Source organism: Panthera pardus, unplaced genomic scaffold, assembly GCF_024362965.1.
Source record: "Panthera pardus isolate Hobbes unplaced genomic scaffold, ASM2436296v1 HiC_scaffold_2, whole genome shotgun sequence".
Lineage (NCBI taxonomy): Eukaryota > Metazoa > Chordata > Mammalia > Carnivora > Felidae > Panthera > Panthera pardus.
The window spans coordinates 35,878,562-35,902,903 of NW_026526765.1; the positions used below are offsets into that span (position 1 = coordinate 35,878,562).

Sequence of the window (24,342 nt, forward strand, 5' to 3'; positions counted from 1 at the left end):
AATCTTGGTTTTAAAATTTGTCTTTATTTCAAAAGCATTTTATTATTATTTTTTTTTAATTTCTTAATGTTTATTTATTTCTTTTTGAGAGGGAGGGAGAGCACAAGCGGAAGAGGGGCAAAGAGAGAGGGAGAACAGAATCTGAAGCAGGCTCCAGGCTCTGAGCTGTCAGCACAGAGCCCTACACAGGGCTCAAACTCATAAACTCACAAATCATGGGATCATGACCTGAGCCAAAGGCGGCATTAACCGACTGAGCCACCCAGGTGCCCCAGCATTTTATTGTTTTATAAATTTTATTTTATTGGTTTCATAGTATTTTTTAATTTAAATGTACGACACCTTATCTAAACAATCCCTTGTTATTAGATAATTGTGTGTAAGTATGCTATTTGCTATTACAAATATTTGCCGTTACAAATGTTTACTATTTACGATCACAAATTTCCTATGACAAATAACAAACATTATATTGCAAAGTGCCAAGCAAGTTATTCTTTATGTCTTTCCCTCTTCCCCTCTTTCGCTTTTACCCTGAGACCATTTTGTCTACCTCAGATGTCACTGCAAGGTAAACAGTGATTGAATTCCTGTAACCTGAAGTAAAGACCATCTTTTCAGGGCTGTTTTCCTTCTCATGCATGACTATATAAAACAGAGCCTAGAGGAAGGAGAGGAAGAGGCAAAGTGGAGACACAAATGCAAGAAAGACAGTCGACAGGGCAGAGGGCGCACTAATTGGAAAGGGGAGGGAAAAGTGTTCTTGGTGGAGGACCAGGAAGCTGGGTGGAAGGATGCACAGACAAGCAGTCCTAGACGGAGGACTGATCCCATATGTGGTTCAGTGGTTCTGGGATCTTCAAACATCCCTGATAAGACAGCAGGGACTTAGATCGCGTAGGGGGTGGTGACAGTGATGGTATGGTGCAGTGAGAGGTCAACCTCTGGCCCCGACTTGGGCAAAGCTCAACTTTTTCCTGGGAGTGGGCAGCACTCAAATTATACTGAGTCACTCTCTTTGAATTATGAGTAATTTCCTCAGGGTTAGTAGTAATGGGCATTTTAGGAGGCTCAACTGTATCACCAAAGTACTCTCCCAAAAGGCGGTAACAATTTATTTTCCCACTGTGAATACCATACTTTGATGACTGCTTATAATAAGTTGTTTAAGATTATTTTAACTACTTGAGTTATTTTAGGAAAAATTAATTTTTAGACCCACTTATATTGATGTGAATTTGAAAAAAAAATGTAATGAATAATGAGAGGAAAATCATGGTCTTTCCCCTGTGTCATATTGCAGACAAGTTTCCATAAAACTGGGATGATGACTTCACTTGTAAAAGACACTTGATGTATCAAATGCAGCCATATGTTCCAAATATAACAGATTACTGCCATGTGCCTAAGGAACACTGTGTTGTGTAAGTTGAAAGAACATTTGAAATATACGTTTGCATTTCAGAAACTATATTGCAGACATGTTCATATTTCAATGACAAAGAAATAGGAAAATATGTAGCCTCATGCTTAGGGTATAATCAGTTTGGTGAGATACTAAACAATATTAAAATCTAGCCCTGTATGTAAGAAAAAAAGTATATTTAATTTCATTGGTACCCTCCTAAAAAGTTCTTGGTGGGGAGCGAGGACCAGAAACAACCGGCAAACAGAGAAAAGGATGAAGGGAAACTCACTGTTTAACATTTAAGAAAGCATCATATGCATGCTTGTCGAGGCTCACTTCTTGACTCTGAGTAGACTGTGACTATATCAGTGCTTCTCCTGATCCTGCCTTTTTAAAAAAATGTTCATAGTTTGTTCATCATGGACTTTTTGATATTGATTTTGATTTTTAAAGATGTTTCATTAAATTATTATTTATGTTGATTACTGAGTTTTTTGCACCCCTTAAGGTTTGCACTGGAGGTGACTGAGACACCTTATTACTGGCCCCACATGTTTGTCCCACTTAACTCTTTTCTCCCCTTTCAGTCCTGTCTCTGCTGAGGAGCACAGCATATTCACGTGACCACCAAAAGAATCAGAAGTTCCTGCTATATTCTCCCAACCGGACCTCCATCTTTCTTACCTCGCTGCCACCAAATAAGTCGTAAATACATTTATTCCTAGATTTCTTCTCCTAGCTGGTTGTAGGGAAGATAATAGATAACCTATATGGCACAGGAATATTGAAAAGTAATTATATTATTATTCCTTGGGTATATATATGTGTTTCAAAAGAATACACCTAAAGATAAGATCTCTTCTTAGTTGCCTACTGTGGAAATCTATATTCTCCTGGTGCTAGGGAGATAGCTGTGACAAAGACAAGATTCTGCTCTCATGGAATTTATATTATGGGAGATAATACCTATATGGAGGTATTATTAAGAATAGTGACATTTCATATACTTTGGCAAATATGGTGAGAATGTGAGAAGATGTGCATTTATGACCAGGATGGGAACATAATGGTAGGTAATATGTCTAAATATAAAAATGCGGGGCGCCTGGGTGGCTCAGTTGCTTGAGCATCCGACTTCAGCTCAGGACATGATCTCGTGGTCTGTGAGTTCAAGCCCCGCGTCGGGCTCTGTGCTGACAGCTCAGAGCCTGGAGCCTGCTTCCGATTATGTGTCTCCCTCTCTCTCTGCCCCTCCCCCGCTCATGCTCTGTCTCTCTCTCTCTCTCTCTCTCTCTCTCTCTCTCTGTCAAAAATAAATAAACTTAAAATTTTTTTTTAAAAAATGCATATTATTTGTGTCCCAGAAACTCCACTCTTCAGAGTCTAGCCCACAAAAATAAAAGCATCAGTACTTAAAAATATTTATTACCTTACTGCTTATAATGTAAAAAAGGAAAGAAAGAAATTTAAAAAATTGAATTAACCTGAATGTTCTTCCAAGAGATTGCCTAAATAAATTATGGTAAATGCATAGCATGGCTATAATGCAGCTACGGAAAAAAGTGAGTTATACTTTTATCTATTGCCCTAGAGGACTGTTCGTGGTATGTATGAGATTAATTCTCTTTTTATTTAAAATAAATCCTCCTCAAACAGAAAAATTCATATGTTTTCTCTCTATATAAGCATCAATATAAAATATTTATAGTTTTATGAGCTTTGTGGGAGGCAGTGATCAGGTCTGCTGCTCTGAAGCCAAGAGTAAAAGAAAACAGATTGCAGATAAACATATCTATAGCATAGCAATAAACCTGTGTTTATTGTTCATTTTTTCCCCCTCACATAACAAAAAGGCTGGAGGCATGCGTCTGGACTAGTGTATGACTTAAAGATGATATAAATGTCCCAGGAGCACCTATTTTTCTGCTTCTTATCCACTCTTAGGATGGGGCTTTTGTCCTGATGGTTTATGTCTTCCTGCGTCTTCATTTCAGGAAGAGGAAAAAAAAAAAAGAGTTGGGGTGGGGGGGCAAAGAGCCTCTCCTTGTGAAGCTTGCCTTTATGTTCTGGAAAGATTGCTTTCCCCAGGGACTTTCTTAGTAAGGCAAAAGATGAGGAAATGGGTGATTTGATTAATGAAATGTTTTTATTCTTATAAAATGACCATACATTCCAGTGGGTGACCAATGCTTGTATTAGAATGTAATAAAACTCAAAACTTATAATGAGAATATTTGAGTCCTTAATTATATATGAAAAATGCTTTCAAAAAAGAGGGCATAACTGAGAATAAACTGAAGGTAGCATCTGTTGGGATGAGCACTGGGTGTTGTATGGAAACCAATTTGACAATACATTTCATATGAAAAAAAAGAGGGTATCTCTCTCTCTCTCTCTCTCCCTCACCCCATCTCTCTCTCAATTTCTCTCTATATGTACACATACATAACATTATACATATAATATATACTTTAATATATACACTGTAGCATATATAATAGATATGTATATATAATATACACACATGTATACACGATAATATATAATGTGGCATATATGCATATATGTATATATAATAATATTATATATCTATATATGTGTATATATAATTATTGCTGTCTTATTTTCAGGTAAAGCTCCAAAACATGAGGTACCAGCTAGTTCCACTTTAGGTAAATTGCCAGTCTACCCATGCAGGAATTCCAAAGAAGTTTATAGAACATAATTTTGTGTTTTTAACCCCTTCCCCCATCCCAAAAGACAGGAGAGACTGAGAGGGTACACCGAGAATCTGTCTCCCCAACGTCGTCATTGAGAGGGCAGAAAAGGTGATGCCCTTACCTTCAACTTAGCTAGAAAATGACCTTCTAATGGGACCCTTTGGAGGAGCTTAGTACTGGTCTTCTAGAGTTTGGGAGGATAGTGGACTGGTGCCTGATTCACAACTTGGCAGCCTAGTGAGTTGGGTGAGAAGCTGCTGTGGGGAAACAGAGGAAGCCTGTGGCAAGCCTGCCCTCCTCCTACAGCAAGCAGACAGCCTAGGCCGACCGGGAAAAGGGCGGAGAGAAGACAGAACTTTAAATAAAGTTGACAGCATTTTTTTTTTCTGTTTCTTATTGCACTGAACTGAGCATGTAATTATAGGACTAAGATATTTTTGTGCCTAGAAGCAACTGGAGGACTTATCTAAGATCAATTAGAAAAATAATAGAACTTGCCCTAAATTTTTTCCAAGATGCAGGAAAGAAATAGCTTTTCAGAGCAGGCTTGAATAGGCAGTCAGTAACAAGAATAAACAGCATCTCACACGACTTCTGAGTATGTGTATATGTACATAGATATTCTTATGCAGGAATGTCATTCTTTAGAAGAATGTACAGGAGGCTGTTGACAGTAATTGCCTCTGGAGAAGGAAAAGGAGGGACTGGGAATGAGGAAGGAACAGAGAATTTTACTGCACATTCTTTGGACTCTGCATTGGTTAGCTTGGCCATGTATCATTTAAGAAAAATTAATTTTAAGGGGGACACTAAACCCCTCCAGTGGCTCTGATTTGCCTTTGTAAAACATTGATTATAAATTATGTAAACATGCTGAAAAGTAGCAAGTTCTGATCAAGAGAATACCAATAAAAGAAGCTAACCAAGAAGTTGGAGAATCCTGAATTAGCAGTTTCTTGTAAGTCTGAAATGCTGTCTACTTGTTAATCAAACTTATCTTGAGGAGTGAAAATCACAGACGTGTTCTCACGTGTAGTTATTTTTGTAGTTGAAATTTTCAATTATGAAAATGGCCAACATATATACTTTGTCAAAACAAGAGTTACACCCCTATTTACATGTGTACTGCTTAACTACCCCCAATGCCACCAGCACCACCACCAAGAATGATAAATACAAACTTATACTTTTCAAGTTCTTAAGAGGGTACTTTGCAAGTTATTTTTTTCTAATAATTTTATGTTTAAGTTTTGATCCACTTTAATTTTTCCAAGAGATGTAAGAGGTCAAATGTTGTTTTCTTTTTCTTACTTTGTTTTGGTTTTGACCTGTTGATGTCTAGTTCAACACCATTTGCTGAAAAGGCTATCTTTCTTCCATTGATGATGATCTTGAGAGCCTTAAAGTCAAGTAGCCTGATCCTCCCACTTTATTCTTCTTTTTCAAAATTGTTTTAGCTATTCTTTGTTCTGAGCAAGAGTTCCATGATTTTGTAAATAAACCAGAAGAAAAATAATATTCCCTTTGGAGCACGACTGTGAGATTACAGGAGATGACACATATGAAATATCTAATATGGTACCTGGCATAAGATGTAGATACTTAGCTTCCTTCCTGTGGATTCTAAACCAACCATCAAAAATACTTCACACCCGCGCGCACACACACATACACACACACACACACACACACACACACACACACACCCTCCCCTAGTAATACTTTATATTTTCAGTTTTATGTAAATGTGTTATATATGCAACCAGGTAAGAAATATATGTGAAGGAAACAGCTCAAAAGTACCAGCTGTCACTCCCATCCATATCTGCACATAGAAAACATCCTGTTGCCATTTCCTTCCCACATCCTCAGTTGCAGACCTAAGAAGCTCGGCTAAGGATTACAATCAACTAGGCAGCTTTTGTCTCACCCAAACATCAGCAGAACTGTTCTGATGCCCAACCACGACAGGGGGGAGAAACTGTGATTATAAATATCACCCAACTCATCAGAACCTGTTTCTGAGTAAGATACTGGCTGTCACTGACAAAATGGCAACATCCCATTCCATGTTAGCCCACTGGCCTCCACGGTATTCTTCCCACTTTCTAGGTATACTGCGGCTTTTGTCCTTTCTCAGATTTGTCCTCTGGATGTCCACGTGGCTCTGTCCTTCTGGGGGGGGGGGGGGCGGGCAGGGAAGAGGAGCTTCTCTGCCCTGTCTATTGAAATCACTCCGCTCAACCCTATACTATTTGGTCTCCTTCCCTGCTGTATTTTTCCTACTACCTCCTATCACCATCTAACATAGACACGTATATTTGATTCTTTGGTTAGATGATTTTATCTACTAGCATGTGAGCTCCATGAAAGCCATTATTTCACTGCCATAACCTGTGTACCTAGAACACATATATGCTGGCATATAATAAGTCACTTGATAAACATTTATTGAATGAATCAAGTAGAGAGGGCTCAAAAATCCTTGGTGAATGTCATAGCTTTTGACTACAATATTTAAATTGAAGACCAGTGGCAACCTTACTACAAAAGATATTAATATCCATTTTCTTCCAGGAGAATGTCAATTAAATTTTGTTAGTGTTTATTTATTTTTGAGAGAGAGAGAGAGACAGAGTGCAAGTGGGGGAGGGCAGAGAGAGAGAGGAAGACATAGAATCTGAAGCAGGCTCCAGGCTCTGAGCTGTCAGCACAGAGTCTGACATCGGGACCGAACCCACAAACCATGAGATCATGACCTGAGCTGAAATTGGACGCCCAAATGACTGAGCCACCCAAGCGCCCCAGAAGAGTCTCAATTATATAAACACATATAAATAAATTCATGTTTCACAAATTCTCCTATTTCCTTCCCCAAATCAACTCACTCTCCAACATCCACCCCAGAAAAATATGAGAGACTAAAGGAAAAATGCATCTCTTGTCCATAGACCTTCTCTTATCTGACTGGGCGACTTTCTCATACCTACATTTCGGTTCAGAATCTGTAACCACTCACCTTCTTTACTGCTATTGTTGCTTCTAGCCAGAATCAAAAATATGCCAAATTGTCTTCTAATGGTTTCACTGCTTCCAAATTTGACCCTCCACAATCTTTATTTCCCAATCAGCCATAGTGTTCTAGACTGAGTTGTGGCCTTCTAAAATTCATATGTTTAGGCTGTAACCCCCAATGTGACTGTATTTGGAGGTAGAGCCTTTAGGGAAGTAATGAAGGTTAAACGAGGTCATACAATTAGGACACTAATCTGACAGGCTTCTCTCCTTATGATAAAGGACACCAGCAAGCTTAGTCTCTCTCTGCCATGTGAGGACACTGCAAAGCAGCTGTCCTCAGGCCAGAAGAGAGCTCTCACCAGAGCCCAATCATACTGTTACCCTGATCTCAGACTTGCAGCCTTTAGAACTAGGAGAAAATACATTTTTGTTGTTAAATCACACAAGCTACCTAATACATGGAGTAATTCTTTTAAAACCTAAGACACACGAGGACCCCCCTCTGAGTAGAAATTTCCAATGGCTTCCCACTCCTCCCCGACTATGAAGAGTCTTAATAATCCTAGCAATTGCCTCTGGGAACCTATAAATTCTGGTTCCATTTCTAATACCATTTCCTTCTACTCTCCACATGTGTCATTTCCTTCAGTCTCACTGGCCGCCTTCCTGGTTCTTGAACCCACCAGGTATGTTTCTATCTCAGCGTCCTGCTGGAATCCTCTTTCCCTAGATATTAGCATGAATCACTCCTTCACTTCCTTCAGGCTTTCACTCCAGTGTTTTCTTTTCCATGAGCATTACTCTTGACTACATACTTTAAATTGCAAACCCTCTCCCTGCAGACTGCATTGATGAGCCTTACTTCCCCTGCTCTGTTTTTTTTCCATAACGTTTACTTCCTTTTAACAAATCATATCATTTACTCATTTTTTATATTGTATTGTGTGTTTCCTTCTGTTAGAGTACAAGCTTTTGTCTGTTTGGTTCACTGAGTATCCCAAGCACTTTGTACACTGCCTACCACATAAAATGCATTAAATAATTATTCATTAAATACAACTGACAGACAGGCAGATAACCTGGATTTTAGTCCCGATACTGCCCCTACCATGCTGTATGACTTGCCCTTTATATCTCTTTCTTTGTGTGTAATATAAGAACTTTGGATCATACTGGAAAGAAAGCCTACTTCTTTCCAAATGGTCCTGACTGGATTCTTTCTCACTAGTATGCTCTTTTGTTTATACTTATGTGGTCCTGCCCCAGCCTTCAGTAAGCATGCTCTTTCCTTTCCCAGAGCCTCCCTCCTTGGTTCATAATGTTGACAATCAGCAAATATGGGATAATTAAAATTATTTTGATTCACAAACCAAAAAAGTACAAAAGCAATTTCTGAAAATACTGTTCTTACAGTGTTAATTGGTCTCTAGTTCTGTTTTCTAATCCTAAAATCTATGTTGGAATAGTACGAAACTACCTACAACTGTTGAGCTAGGATTTCTATGATATATTCTCTAAAAATATATTTATGATTTCTTCACACAAAAAAGGGTCACTTTGGGTAATAATGAACATGTTGCTTTTACCTTTTAAATACTGAAAAAAGTTTAAAGATCTTAACTCTCTTATGTCCTCCTTTTGGTATATTAATGTCAAGATATTTGAGAATTCTGCTAGCAACTTCTCACAGAAGATATTATTGTAATGAATTTAAAGTATATGTTTCTAAATGTCAGTTTAATAGACCTGCAACTTCATAGTTAAGTTGTACCATCACTTCTTATGCAAAGGTATATATACATAAGTCACAACTTCCTTTTAGCAACAAAATGTTTGGTTTTCAGTACCCTCAAGAATTATTGCAATAAATGCAAACAAACATGATTCCAGTTCCTAGTTGTAATGGAGAGTGAGTCCATAAACTAGATTGCCTGAAATAAGCTAAACTTTTTAGTGATTTAGGTGACATTTTCAGCTGGTATTTAGTGATGACCTGTGACACACAGGTATTGATTGCTGAGGATTAAAAAAATAAAAGTTCCTTTCTTCAAGGAGCTCACAGATTAGTAGGAATCAACTCATGTTGAAATAATGAGTTTTAACACAAAGCAAAATTTGAACATAACTCCTTAGTGTTTTTTTTATTATTTCCTTCCTTTTTTTTTTTTTGTTTCCAGTTAAAGCCAAGTAAAAGTATATTCCCCGTTTTGAAAAATCAGGGGAATTAAAACAAGCCAATTATCTACATATCAATTAGCATACAGAGACATGGAATTATTTTCTCAAAGGTTAGTAATAGTCATTTATAAGTGCTGCTTGCATCGTTTAAAAAATAACGTATTATCAATAAAACATTTTAGAACAATATTTTTAACAAATTTCAACCCTAAGAACTAAAACAGCACAGAGGTGGATGTGCCACACACAATGCAGACTAGTAAATGTAACTAAGGGCTAGAGGTTACGGTGCAGAACGTTCCTAAATGGTTTCCTGCAGGAGGTTTGTGCCGTGGTGGGAAGAGCAACCTAGGTGGCGGCAATTCCTTCTTAAAAGTCTCGCTCTTCCCAGCCAGGCCGGTGGAAAACCTACGGGCACACAAGTTCTGCCTTCGGTCTACAAACACTGCTGGACACTGGAAACTAAGTTGGAGGAGTGATATGATTGGCTAAGAAATGAATGACGCAACGTACCTCAGGCCCTCTGAGAATCGGCCTCCTTCTCAAATCCCGCTTTCCATTGGTCCTTACGGCAAAGAGGGCAGGGACATTTGCTGAAATTAACCTCTGGGTCGCAAACCCCGAGCAAAGATGGCGGCGGCCAGGTGTTGCAGGCTAGCCCTCCGCGGGTCGCGGCTGTCATTGCACACTGCGGCCGAGGCCGCTGTCACGGCTCCAGAAGTGACCGGCGCAGTTGTCGCGGCAACCCCCGTCGCTCGCTACCCGCCGATTGTGGCCTCTCTGACTGCCAAAAGCAAGGCGGCACGGCAGCGGCGAGTGGAGCGGTGGCAGGCGACGGTGCACGCGGCCGAGTCGGTGGACGAGAAGCTGCGAATCCTCACCAAGATGCAGTTCATGAAGTACGTGGTTTATCCGCAGACCTTCGCCCTGAACGCTGACCGCTGGTATCAGGGCTTCACCAAGACAGTGTTCCTGTCGGGACTCCCGCCGCCGCCCGCCGAGCCCGCCGAGTCATCGCCCACCCTGGACCTGGAGGCCCTGCGCGCCGCCGCGTGTGACTGCCTCCTGCAGGAGCATTTCTACCTACGGCGCAAGCGGCGCGCGCCCCTCTACCAGGACCGCGAGGCCATCGCCTCGCCCTTCCTGGATCAGCTGGTGGCGGCCCTCGTGGGCCTGCTCAGCGCACACAACCCTGCTCTGGCCACCGCCGCCCTCGGTGAGCCTTGGGGCCGCCACGTCGGGCGAGGGTGGTGGGGGCTGTTCATGTCTTTCTCTCTGCGTTGTCATTTTTTTTTTCCTAGTCCTTTCGCGCCTTGCTGGGCGCCACCAGGTTTAATAGCACTGAACTAGCAGTCTGGAGATTGGGTGGGTTCTCGGGCCGGTGCTGCCACCTACTAGCTGCACAACCTTGCACGCCTCCAGTCCTTGGCTCTGCTTTGTGAAGATCCAGCCAAACGGAAGAGCAGTGTTGGTTAGGAAAAGGGGCTCTTAGAGGGGGGACAGACCTGGAGTTGGCTTTTGGCTCTTCCACCAAAACGTCCCGTGACTTTATGTCAATTCACTTCCTCATAGAATTGTGAACATTAAAGGTGATAGGGTGATAGGGATTAAAATACCAGACATTTACTAAGTACTTACTGTGTACCAGGCCCGGTTCCTAATTGTATATGTGCCAACCAATTTAATCCTCACAATAACCGTTTATGGCAGGTAGCATTGTTTTATAAATGGGAGAAAAACAGCCTGAGGTACAAAAAGGTAAAATGAACCTCGTCGAGAGCCTCTAGCTGGTAGATTGGAGTTCAGGATTCAAACCTAGCCATTTTGGGCTCCCAGGAAACAGTCAGCAACTTTTATGAACTGCTTAGTGCAGACTTGAAAAATAATTAATGGATAGTCTTAAAAGTCAGTGTTTCTTACGTCCTCTTTATTTTATATCTACCGCCTAGTAGGTGTCTTAATAAATACCTGTTGGATTAATGTTATTATTGTAAGTGTAGATGTGTGTTCAGCTGAGTTTTGTAGCGTGCGTGCTACTTTACTTCGCTCGCAGTTGGGAAAGAAGTGGTCTTGAGCGAAGCCTCACCGATTTTGACTCCTGATTGTTGGCCTAGGGAAACTTGCTTGACTTTGTCAAGACCCAAATTCCTCTTCTATAAAATGGAGGTGATGACAACCATACATACCTTTGAGAGTTACTGTGAAGATGGAATTAGTAATTTTTTAAATTTAATTTTTATATAAATTTTTTTTTTAACATTGACTTATTTTTGAGAGAGAGGCAGAGCGTGAGTGGGGGAAGAGCCTAGAGAGAGGGCGACACAATCCCAAGCCAGCTCCAGGCTCTGAGCTGTCAGCAAAGAGCCCCATACGGGGCTGGAACCATGAGCTGAGCTGTGAAATCATGACCTGAAGCGAAGTCCGATGCTTAACCGACTGAGCCACCCAGGCGACCCTTGATTCTTAAGACAGCTCTGACTACTAAAAAAACTTACTTTTTTTCATGAGTGGTATTCCTGTTGGTCTTACTTTCGTTGTTTATTCTTAACTGAGAAACCTCTTTCATTACAGTGTTTAGTGTGTGATGCATCGCACAAGTAGACAATAAGTGTTTGAGCATAAGTCCTGATCATTGAAGTTAAATCATCCTATAAGCCAGACTCTATCTTACATTAGAGTAATTTTTGATATATTTTTCATTTACACAATTATTCTTGAGTTCTGTATTGCTGGTATTTTAATAATAACCAAATTTATCTAAATGACGAGATAAGAAAATTTTGAATATCTCTTGATAGATTGTAAACGCCCAGTTCACTTTTACTGGTTGCGTGATGAAGAAATTATTCCTAGTGGTCATCGGAAAGGTCGAGTTGATGCTCTGCGATACCAAATAAATGATAAACCACACAACCAGATTCGAATGTCCAAACAACTCCCAGAGGTAAGGATTTGTTGCATTATATATCTACTGACATCTGGTGAGGAAATGTTGTAGGCAGCCTAGGTAATGGGCTTAGTAGGATAAAAAGTTTTGGATGGGTCCCTTTTGAGTTTTTTGCAAGTACATCTCATCTGAAATTCTTTTTTAGCTTTTTAACCTGTTATGGAATGTCTAGTCCTTAAAGGTCAAATAATCATAAGATTAAGGCATCAGTTTTCAAGTCCATACTTTTTCTTGCTATAAAAACAGAAACAATTGAAAATAGTTTATGATTGTAATTTATAATAGATTACACTGCCTGATCATCAATCAAGGCATTTTTATAATTATAACCTGGTCATTTTATATATTACAGCTCTTTTGGAGAAAATAAGTATATTTTGAATGTTGTCTTTGCGTCTGTATCAGAAGTTGGCACATTTTTTTGGTAAAGGTCCAGACAGTAAATATTTTAGGCTTTGGGGGCCATAAGTCTGTGTTGCAACTATTCATCTTAGTTCTTATACTGTAAAAGCAGCTATGGACCATATGTTAATGAATGTGTGTGACTATGTTGCAGTAAAACTTTGTCAAGTAGGTGGCTGGCTGGATTTGGCCCACTTGGTGGTGTTACCAAATCATTTTGTAAAAAAAAAAAAAAAAAATCTCATTTTAAGAGTTTTAAATCTATTAGGAATGTGAGTAAAATGTGTACATACTAGTGTTTCTGTGAACTCACTTATGACTTTCCTTTAAGTTTGTGCCGCTGGATTATTCTGTACCTGTCGAAATCCCTGTGATGAATTGTAAGCCAGACAAACTTCCATTATTCAAACGACAATATGAAAATACCATATTTATTGGTAAGTTTCCCTCCTTTTTTTAAATTTTTCTTTTTTTAATGTTTATTTATTTTTGAGAGAGACAGAGACGGAATGAGAGTGGGTTGGGGCAGAGAGAGAGGGAAACACAGAATCTGAAGCAGGCTCCAGGCTCTGAGCTGTCAGCACAGAGCCTGACACGGGGCTTGAACTCACCAGCTGTGAGATCGTGACCTGAGCCAAAGCCGGACACTCAGCCAACTGAGCCACCCAGGCGCCCTGATAAGTTTCCCTTTGGAAATATTGTGCCATCAGTGTGTCCAAAGGATCCCATGCAAATTTACATAATTCTTGACGACCAAGAGGTTTCAGATAGTTTACAAGCAGTATAATCCGTAATCTCAGGTTGTTGCAATATGCATGAAAATTGAGAAGAAAATATTCTTTCAGCTCACCATTTAAAATTTTACTTGTTTCTACTTAATTAGCAGTACTTTAAAAAATAGCTACATGTATTAGGCTTTGTTGATTTATTGTGTAAAAAAAGTAATTTGTATTTTTTCAAAAGTAAACCGGTATAGAATCAGACTTGAGGCAGTGATTGTTTTTTTTTCTTCTTTTTTTTTTTTTTTATAAAAGCCTTCTGTTAGTACCACACACTGTGATAACCATTAAGAATATAAAAGTTAATAAGTCCTGATACCTGTCCTTGTGCAGCTTGTACTTTTGCTGTCTTTTTGTCTATTAATTCCTAGTCGATTTGATGGTTTTAAGAAACCAGCTTTATACTAGTCTTCCAGACCTGCTCCCTCTGGGTCATTATGGTCTTAGAGTGAATTATGGGAACTGTTGGTTGAAAAGACTACTACTAAACTCAAGAATATCAGCATTTTATGAAATATTGGCTATTCTTTTCCCTATTTGAAATAAATAATAAACGTTCCCAATTGTGTATTTTGAATAGTGATCACATGATGTGTAGAGGAGAAGGGTGGGTTTGAAGCAAAGACTAACGACGTGTTGCGCATGTTCACATGTACATTTCATCTGAAATGTTTTTATTTTGGGGTGCCTGGGTGGCTCAGTCGGTTAAACATCTGACTTCAGCTCAGGTCATGATCTCGCAGTTCTTGAGTTCAAGCCCCGCGTCGGGCTCTGCGTTGACAGCTCGGAGCCTGGAGCCTGCTTCTGATTCTGTGTCTCCCTCTCTCTCTGCTCTTCCCCCTCTCATGCTCTCTCCCTTCTTCAAAAATAAATAAACATTAAAAAAAAATTAAAAAAATAATGAAATGTTTTTATTTTGCTCTTCAGGCTCAAAGACAGCAGATCCATACTGTTATGGTCATACCCAGTTTCATCTGTTACCTGACAAATTAAAAAGGGAAAGGCTTTTGAAACAAAACTGTGCTGATCAGATAGAAGTTGTTTTTAGAGCCAATGCTATCGCAAGCCTTTTTGCTTGGACTGGAGCACAAGCTATGTATCAAGGTAAAACTAATTTTATGCCATTGCCGTTCTTGGAAGATTTCTGTGACATTTTAAGAATTTACCGGTTTAAATTGTTTTCTTTGGGTTAAGATGTAGGTTGAATCTTATCACGTTGAGAACTTTGGTTGCGGTTTTGCAGTTTCAACAAAATACAGTTGTTTTAAAATTCATAATTAAATATTTAACATTTGCGGTTGACAAGTGGCATTTAGATAGTTATTTTGATCTTTCACTTTGACCAGTTTTGTATGAATGAATTTTATTCTTATGTTCTCAAGCATGTGAATAACTATAACCAACCAAGTCAACTTTGTAGATGATAGCAGCTTTCTGAAGCCGGAAAAGGAAAGTGCTTTGGTGGATTAAATTTCAGATTAAATTACGACTCTCCTATGTAATATCTTTGAGGGCTATATCCAGGATGTGGTGGATTAAGAGGTTGTTTATTCATTCAGTAAATAGTGAATGCATGGTTTTTATGAACCAAGCACCGTTGGCCTTGGAGATAACAGTGTTGAATTGAGGTGGGCAGATCTTGCTGTCCAGGAGCCTATAGTGAGAAGAGTAAAGGATAATAAACGTGTAATACTTTTAGCTAGTGGTAATACTATGGAGGAAAAGTACTACATAAGGGATAGAATGATTTATGGGGTGCAGATGGGATATGGAACAGAATCTGTTTAAATGGAGTAATTCAGGAGAGGTCTCCAAAAAATGACATTTGAACAAAGACCTGACTGTTGAGGAGCTACCTAAGCATAAACTTGGGGGAAAGACACTTTCAGGCAAAAGGAATACGACTAAAAGTCTCTGAGGTAGGAACAGAGTTGAAGTATTTAAAGAACAATGAAGAAAGGGAGGGGGAGGATGATGGAGGAAGAGATAGAGGAAGCCAGCAACCATATCACTTAGGACTTTGAGAGCCCAATGTGAAGCATGGGCTTTATTACAAAACCCGAAGTGATAAACTGTAATATGTAACCAACCAGATTAATCCTATATGAGTTCCCAGGAGGAATTTTAATACTGATTCAATTATTTCCAAGCTCACTTTTTTCCATATCTATCTATCTAGATAGATAGATAGATAGATATGTAAATATGTATAATTTATTGTAATTTTTTACTCACACTTGTTGACTTAAATGGAGAGAATGAGAATAGGATTGGACAGAAGCAGAAACAGGAATCTTTCTCAAAGATAGATTAGAGTGGCACTGTTTATGCATTAAAGATAAAGTGCTTCTTTTTTCCTGTAATTAATTACAAAACTAACAATATTATTCATTGGCTATCTTCATTAAGGCTGATAGAAGCTATGTATGAAGAAATAATACTACTGCTTGGCCCTGGCACTAAGTACTAAAACCAGTCAGTCTAGAACAAGAAGCAGCCAGCAAATTTGAGTAGTAAAGGCTTCAAAGGCCTCCTGGAACCTTATGACACAAGATACACAAGACAAAATGACGGCACCTCATAAAACCAAATTTGAAATATGTAAGGGAAGATATAGAATTTGTCTAAGGACATGACTGAAGTCCTTAGAATGTCTGAAGGTATGTTTTTTAGGTTTGGTTGAAGTAAAGGGCTGTAATGGTTACTGGATGGCAGGTGCTGCTGGTGCTGGGAACATGGGAACGTATTTGAAGTCAGTAATGATGCACGTGGTTAGTACCAGATACAGGGGACATCGGCATAGATCGAGCTTGCTGCTTATTTTAGGTGAAGTGAGTTAAGGTTGAAAGCTGTTGAAGGCCCAAGTTGAGAATGTGTCCTGAGTTTGGAGATGTTAGAAGGGAGGAAATAATTTTTGATGCAGAAATAGAATATAGGATTAGAATGGAGAAGATGAGGAAGACTTCAAGATCTTCAGGAATTTGGTAGATAAAATATCTAGGTTTCAGGTGGTATTTTTGATCCCTCTAATGTGTATATTTGGTTTTGGTAAAATATATTCTGTGTGTAAAATTCAGTGTAACTTTTTTCTATAGGATTCTGGAGTGAAGCAGATGTTACTCGACCTTTTGTCTCTCAGGGAGTGATCACAGATGGAAAATACTTTTCCTTTTTCTGCTACCAGTTAAATACTTTGGCACTGACCACACAAGCTGATCAAAATAACCCTCGTAAAAATATATGTTGGGGAACACAAAGTAAGCCTCTTTATGAAACCATCGAAGATAATAATGTGAAAGGTTTTAATGATGATGTCCTACTTCAGATAGTTCACTTTCTACTGAACAGACCAAAAGAAGATAAATCACAGCTGTTGGAAAACTAAGAAGAAATCATTGATTCAGGACTTTGGGAATACTTAAATTTCACTGGAGGAAAAATAAAAAGAATTTGAATGACGAGACCTGTAACTGTCAAGTGCATTATTTTGAGACAAATATTTCATATGTTAACCTGTGATTAGACCTCTCATTCTGCTCAGAGTACACACTGAAAGATTTCATCTGAAATATAGTATGTTGATTTTAAGGTGATTTTATTCATATATGACTAACTGGTGAGACTGAGCTGTCTTCAATATGTGGTATTAATTACATGTTATTTTGAAAGTATTTTAAGGGCAGTAACTCAAAAGCTTGAGTATGTAGATGTGTTATAGTTTTCTTTTTTGTTTTTATTTTTTTCATTAATAACATGATAGTTTCAGAGTCCTACTCAAACTGAACAGTATTTTGCAAGGTAGGAAACTGAGGCCCAGGGGAGTTAAGTGAATTTTCCACAATTTCACAGATGGTTAATAATATAGCTGATGAAATATGTGGAATTTAGGTTCTTAGCACTAAGAAGTAATGTTAATATATTTCTGTTCATGTAATTTGCTCCATCCCAAAGATTATGTTTCAAAATCAGTTGTCAGTTGATAAAATTGTTAACCTTGTTGAGAATTAAGATTCATTTGAAACATTTTAGTGAGGAAAAAAGAATTACCTTTGTATAGTCATGCTGCTTTTTATTTTATATAACCTCCTGTTATGAATATTTAAAAAACCCCATTATGTACTGTAGTCATATGAAAATCTCTGTTCCCACCCTCCCTCCCTCCTCCTTTCCTCCCTTCATTCCTTCTTCCTTCCTTCCTTCCTTCTTTCCTTCCTTCCTTCCTTCCCTCCTCCTTTCCTCCCTCTCACCCTCCCTCTCTTGTTATCTTTCTTTCAAGATGGAGACCACAGTTACATTGATAGATTCCTCAGCCAGAAGCCTGGGGATTATTTGCCGCAAATGATTGCTAAACTGAAGGAATAACATTTGAACAATGGCATTCAATTCAGCCAAGAGCTTGCTTTGCAAGGCAGTGTGCTATGTTCCATCTTCAACACATTAGTTCCAGTTTACCCAGAAAGCCATGTAATTACACACCACCATTTGTTTGTTTAAGCAGTTTCCAAACCTTGGAATACTGTTCTCTACCCGGGGTCCTGTCTGTTCAACCTGTCTATTGCATTTCCATTTACCCCTGATGGAAAAATGCAGATGTGTAGAGAGAAGCGACCTTACCAAGCTCCAAGTACAATGACACCTTTCTTAATCTTACCTTTCACTTTCTAACTCTGTACCTTGAGCAATTTGAGTTGCCATCCTTTATTTCTCCAAAACAAAATTATCTTCCAAAGTTTAAGGATTAAATGAGCTAGTGCAAACTAAAGTGCCTTTAAAATCCTATGTAATTAAGATATGTTGGATTCAGTAGAAATGCCGTTGCATTCCCTAAACTGATTATATTTAATTCATGTTTCATTTCCGTCCTTTGAATACTTCTACCTCTGTAGTAGCACCTGTTTCATTCTCTTGTAATGATATTTCTCATGACAAATGGAGAACATAACATACATACATACATACCTATATGTATAGGTCAGGACTTCACATAGCACTTAACTATATTCTAGAGCGTGGACTCGATATTTTACATGCTAGCTCGTTTAATCATCACAAACATTCCATGAGCTAGAAACTATTCCCATTTTGCAGATGAGTTAAGAAGGCACAGGGAGCCTAATAACTTCGATCGTACAACTAGAATATGGCAGGGTTGAAATCTGAGACCTGGTGCTCAGACTCCAGAACCTACTCATCACCACTCTGGTATATATTCTTCAGCAATACACCGTAGACGTCAGTGGTGCAGTTGTATAACAGTGGCATAAATTTAGATAAAGGATAGATTAATTCTGACTAATATGAATCCTGGAAATGTGTGTTAGCACAAGTGGCATTTAAATTGGTTCTTGATAGACGGCATTTTCCAAAAACAGAGGGACAGCGAGTGGATGGAGCTGTGAGTGAAGATGGAAAGCTTCAGGACGTACTTGGGAAATAGGTAGTAGCTTGATTTATGCAAGTTGGATGTGGCCTAAAATCAGTTGGGGAAAACAAAAATTATTTATCAAGAAAAAAAGTCTTAACAGGTCTCAGACTTCTGCATAGCTCTGAACATTAGGAAACAATGCAGCAATGTTACAGACTTCCAGAGGAAAGTCACAGCAGAAGAAATCTAGGACCAGCCTAGATCTAGATAATGCAGAACAATTGAAAAAATGTCGGAACATCCACGTCACTTACAAAATAAGTTTATGAAAATGTACTGCAATTGATGAGCAAATGATACTAGGGATCAACGAAGGAGAATTGAAATGAATATAATGAGTACACAAGGTCATATCAGACAAAATAAAGCATAAGGCAGAGTTAGCAGTATTAATTTCAAACAATTCAAGGCAAAAACAAATTCCAGTATTAAAAGGTCATTATATGTTGCAACTTGTAATCAGTATATGAAATGTTAATGTAAATCTTAAGCTGTAGTAACTAAAAATAAGGAATAATTAGTAAAGCTGACTTAAAATTTGGTAACTTAGAAAAAAAAACAGATTTTTAAAAATGTGATAGAACTTGTATACAAAACCATTGATTAGATTATAGAAAGTCTCGGGAAATTTAAAAGTCAGCATTATATAGGTCATGAACTCTATTCACACCACAATACATCTAAAAGGTATTAATACAGTTTTTAACCAGGAGCATGTAATCATTGGGAGATAAAAGTGTATCCCTAAATAACTATAGAGTTGCTATTAACTTGCCAGGACAGAATATTCAATATATAATCAAACACTCCCAGAGCTATGTCACAATCTAAAAATGAAAGCTGTCTTTCTTCCCTCTCCTTTTTTAGTCAGATATTTTTATATAATCTAGATATTTGTACATTTTCTGTGCTTAACTAATTTCTTTGACCAAGAGAGCATTATATTAATGTAAAAATATAACTCTAACTAGACAACAATGTAGTAAAGTGCATACAAAGCTAGCGGGATAAAGTTATTCTGAACACGTTTACTCTTGGATACATGAAGATGCTGCAGGAAGCAACCACTAACTAAACATAATCCGTCTTCCCTCTGCAGTCGTCAACTGTCTTTGCTTTAATACCCCAAGAAAAATTATATTTATATTAAAACACATGGAGTAGAATGCAAAAAGCCATATATATTTTAAGAGAGAAAACATGAAGTTCAAAGAAATTTTCACTAATCTCAGAACTCTGGAAGAGCTTCAAATCTTTTGCTCCTTATAGTCTTAGGTTTGAGACCTGTTTGCCAATTTACTTAATGGCAAATTTATAATGCTATATGTGTATATCAAATAAGAAAATAGGGGCGCCTGGGGGTTCAGTCGATTAAGCGCCAGGCTTTGGCTCAGATCAGGATCTCACGGTTAGTGGGTTTGAGCCCCATGTCGGGCTCTGTGCTGACAGCCAGGAGCCTGGAACCTGCTTGGGATTTTGTGTCTCCCTTTCTCTCTGGCCGTCCCCTGCTCATGCTCTGTCTCTCTCAAAAACAAAGAAACATTAAAAACAATTTAAAATAAAATCAGCATTTGCCAGAGAGTTAAAAAAAAAAAAAAAACTAAGGAAAATTAGAACAACAAAAAAAAACAAATGTAGAAGATGATGCGGAAAAAAAAAACCCACATAAATGCGATAACTGGTTCTATAGTCTCCCAATTTTTAAAAAAATCAGTAAGAAATTTATAAGTTAAATGCACATATCAGTATAAATGCAGAAATCCCAAATAAAATGCTAACATACCAAATTCAACAATTAAAAGAATCCATCCTAAAAAGGTAGATTTAAAGTAATGGGTTGTTGTTATGATGTTAGGAAATATGCTAATAGAGGACATCAGTAGTTCAAAGGAGAAACATAAGGCTTTTGATAAAATCCTTATCCTTGTTTAAAAAAGGAAAGAAACCTAGGTAAGATACTTTAATGTTAGTCAACATCCTTAAGCTAGTCAACATCCGACCTAGGTTTAATGGTGAAATACAGGTGCTATTCCCACTGAAGTCTGGTAAGACTGCCAGCTTTGACCTTTATGTGTTAATTCAAGTGCTGCAAGCATAGAAGTAAAGTTTGTTGAATGGATAGAAATTAATGAACTTAAGCTAGTTTTTCTAATTTGAGATTTGGTGTATATCCTTATTTGTTTGCACTTTTTATATCTCAGCAAAATTTAACATTTTCTGCATGAAAGATTTCTTCATTATGCCTAGATTTTTGTGTAATTGTGAATGAATTTTTTTTCTTTCCAATTGTATGATTTATAACTTTTAAAAATGGCTTTAAGTAGCTAGTATGGATATATATTTTGTAAAAGTCCATTTAATTGGCTCATTAAATGAAGAGTTTTTTTTAGTTGATTCTCATGAGGTGTATAGGTCCAATCTGATTTGGGTTCCTCTAAAACTGCTTATCAGCATGGACGGTTATTAACCTCCAGGTAGCAAAGTCCACTGGACAGTTCTATGACCTTATTTAACTCAGTATATCTGACTCATCTGACATGGTTGACCACCCCTTCATTCTTCATCTAGTGTTATATGGGATCCTATTGCCTTCAGTGAGAAATACGCTTGGTTTTCCTCCTTTCTCATTGACCGTTCTTTCAAATTCCCCTTTGCTGTTCTTCCTCGAATCTTAATTCGAGCCATATTGGTATGCCTCCATGTTCTGTCTAGGCTCCATCTTTTCTTTGTCCACACTCTTTCCCTTTCCACCTTATCAGGTCTCATGGATTTAAATATATTTATAAACACTTTCAAAATTACAGTTTGAGTTCAAGCTTATATTGCATATCTGAACTGTGTGCATCACCATTGTAACTGAACAGGTGTGAGTAATTAAGAGTGTTGGTGATTTTTTTTTTCTCATTTGTAAATTTTCTAAATTCCCAGAAAATACATATGATTTTTAGAATCAGAAAAAAATAATTTCATTTTAATTGAAACTAGTCATCTTTCTTAAATGGACTCTAATACGGAACAACCATTCTCTGTCAAATTCCACTCACTCATAAACAACTTCACTGTGAAATTGTATTTGAAAAAGATTTTTAAAATTATATTAGTTATTTAAGAAAATGTTTATTCAACAAGATTCACATAAATTTCATCACACGAGTATTCTAACTTATTTTAAGTTGTTGGCCCCTGGACACTGAAAACTTAGATACTAGACATGAAGGTCTTAGATTTTTTCATGAGATATTTTAATAGACAAGTTAATTACTATGCATTCTGCATTTCATATCAAATTCTAGCCCATTTTAGATGATGTTTAAGTTACATGTGAGATAAGGTTAATTCACATAAAATGTTAGGCACAATAATTTTTGAAATTTACTCGTTTACTATTACAGAAATTGGAAAAATGTCTTTGGATAGAGGCAGGAGAAAGTATGAGGAGCAAACTAAATGAGCAAAAACTTTCTAGTGAATATTGAGAAAAGAAAAAAACAAAAAACGGGGCCGCAGGTGCACAACATTGATACTGACCAATATTTAATTGGAGTAGGTTGAATTTGTCATAGAAAGGTCTTCTTAGTTGTCCAGAGTTTGGTATGGAAAGCTTTATAAAACCAACAATAGCATTTTAAAAAACCCAAACCAGGGAAGAAGAAGTAATTCCACAAAGAATGAGAATGTATAGGTAATTTTATCCCAAATATATAGAGATGACTACTGTCTTGGAGTAATAAGTGCATTGTAGACTAAAATTTGGCCATAGGTACTATCAAAATAAGCCTATCTCTGCAGAAACGTAGCTTACAGGACTAGATAACTTTGAGTATTCTCATAATTAGCCTGCTTTAAATAATGCTTCTCTAAGTCATTCTTTTTAGTACAATTTAACCTCCTTTCTCAATCACATTTCTGTTTGTTCTTTTCCTGTGTAAAACAAAACAAAACCTGAATTCTGTCCCAGATCTTGATTGCATTTTGTGTTCATTGTCACCTTACAGAATTCTGCATGACACTTTGTAAAATTGTAAATAGCATTTCACACTTCAAATTGGCTTCTGAAACTTGTATGATAGTTTGTATGTAAGTCTGAGGTTTAACGTATAGGTTGTAATTCTGACTTTCTGTATTAAAAAAAATCTTTTTAGGGGCGCCTGGGTGGCTCAGTCGGTTAAGCATCCGACTTCGGCTCAGGTCATGATCTCGCGGTCCGTGAGTTCGAGCCCCGCGTGGGGCTCTGTGCTGACAGCTCGGAGCCTGGAGCCTGCTTCAGATTCTGTGTCTCCCTCTCTCTGACCCTCCCCCGTTCATGCTCTGTCTTTCTCTGTCTCGAAAATAAACGTTAAAAAAAATTTAAAAAAATTGTTTTTAATGTCTTACTTATTTTTAAGAGAGCATAAGCAGGAGAGGGGCAGTGAGTGGGGACAGAGGTCCAAAGTGGGTTCTGCACTGACAGCAGCAAGCCTGATGTGGGGCTCCAACTCAGGGTTCGTGAGATCATGACGAGAGTGGAATTGGGCCACTCAACCAACTGAACCACCTAGGTGCCCCTGGTTTTCTGCATTTTTAAAAGAAGGTTATGGTTGTAATTTGATTTGTTTCTAAAACTGTGTAAAAGTACTGCCATTGGATTTAAAATACAATATTCTCTAGAAATGAATTAAATTTATGGAATCCCAAGTTGATAAATGCAAATGCGATCTCATTAGTTTGTTGTTGTTGTTGGTGGTGGTGGTGGTGGTGGGTTTTTTTGTCTTTTTAGTTTTGGGATAAAATAAACGAAGCTTTATGTTAGTGTTGGCTTGGTGACATATATACTTGATCAGCAAAAACCAATACATCAGTCAGTTTAGAAAATTTTTGAATTAGATAACTGTATAAATGATTATAAACTTGATGCTTTAATATTTTGATTCAATATATATACCCTTAGAATACTTTTATGATAATTGTGTGTGATATAAAGACATGTGCAAATGTAGCATCTTTTAGGTGTGATGTGTATATACAAAATGAGGATCATGATACTCATTTTTGCTGTGGACTTATGGCTTTTTTCATATTGTAAAAATATTTCATAATGCAGCAATATGTACCCCAAATAGCTTTATAAATGAACTAGCTGTATTTTTTAATTATTATTTTAATTCCAGGTTTGAAACGAAAAACTGTCCTGACTTTAGGAAAATGAAAGCTTGCATGATACTTAGCCGCTTGGGAAGTATTTCTTTGGATCGTTAGTCCATATAAAACTTTGCTTTTACTTGCAAAGTAACAATATGTATGTTACAAGCACTTTATTAAGATCTTGTGAAATCTTTCAAGAAGAGTTTTCTCTCAATCATTAATAGTACTGATAAAGAAGGTAGGTAGGATTTAAAGCTGAAGTGGCATCAGGGATAATTTAGCTTAGCAGCTGAGCCTTGTTTATGCTATTTATCTTTATGCTACACCGTGTGGGTTTTTTGTTT

At 37.7% G+C, this 24,342-nt stretch overlaps 1 protein-coding gene and 1 long non-coding RNA gene across 5 annotated transcripts in view; one reads left to right on the forward strand and one right to left on the reverse strand.

Moving 5' to 3' along the window:
• The window catches only part of LOC109275886 (uncharacterized), a 79,828-nt gene extending 69,880 nt beyond the window's left edge, over positions 1 to 9,948 (reverse strand). For all 4 annotated transcript variants that reach the window (XR_008423695.1, XR_008423694.1, XR_002084424.2 and 1 more), the window contains exon 1: positions 9,838 to 9,948. This is a non-coding gene — a long non-coding RNA (uncharacterized LOC109275886). The remainder of the gene's footprint in view (positions 1 to 9,837) is intronic.
• On the forward strand, positions 9,894 to 16,915 carry MRPS30 (mitochondrial ribosomal protein S30). Its single transcript, XM_019464314.2, has 5 exons — positions 9,894 to 10,540; positions 12,123 to 12,268; positions 13,005 to 13,110; positions 14,380 to 14,556; positions 16,548 to 16,915. Exons 1-5 carry the CDS (start codon positions 9,955 to 9,957, stop codon positions 16,835 to 16,837), a joined length of 1,305 nt encoding a protein of 434 aa, XP_019319859.2. The 5' UTR covers positions 9,894 to 9,954; the 3' UTR covers positions 16,838 to 16,915.
• The last annotated feature ends 7,427 nt before the right edge of the window (positions 16,916 to 24,342 follow it).

Coding starts and splice junctions, on each gene's coding strand:
- MRPS30 (XM_019464314.2), top strand. CDS start 9,955: ATGGCGGCGGCCAGGTGTTGCAGGCTAGCCCTCCGCGGGTCGCGGCTG. Junction 10,541..12,122: donor TCTGGCCACCGCCGCCCTCG/GTGAGCCTTGGG, acceptor ATCTCTTGATAG/ATTGTAAACGCCCAGTTCAC. Junction 12,269..13,004: donor TGTCCAAACAACTCCCAGAG/GTAAGGATTTGT, acceptor CTTTCCTTTAAG/TTTGTGCCGCTGGATTATTC.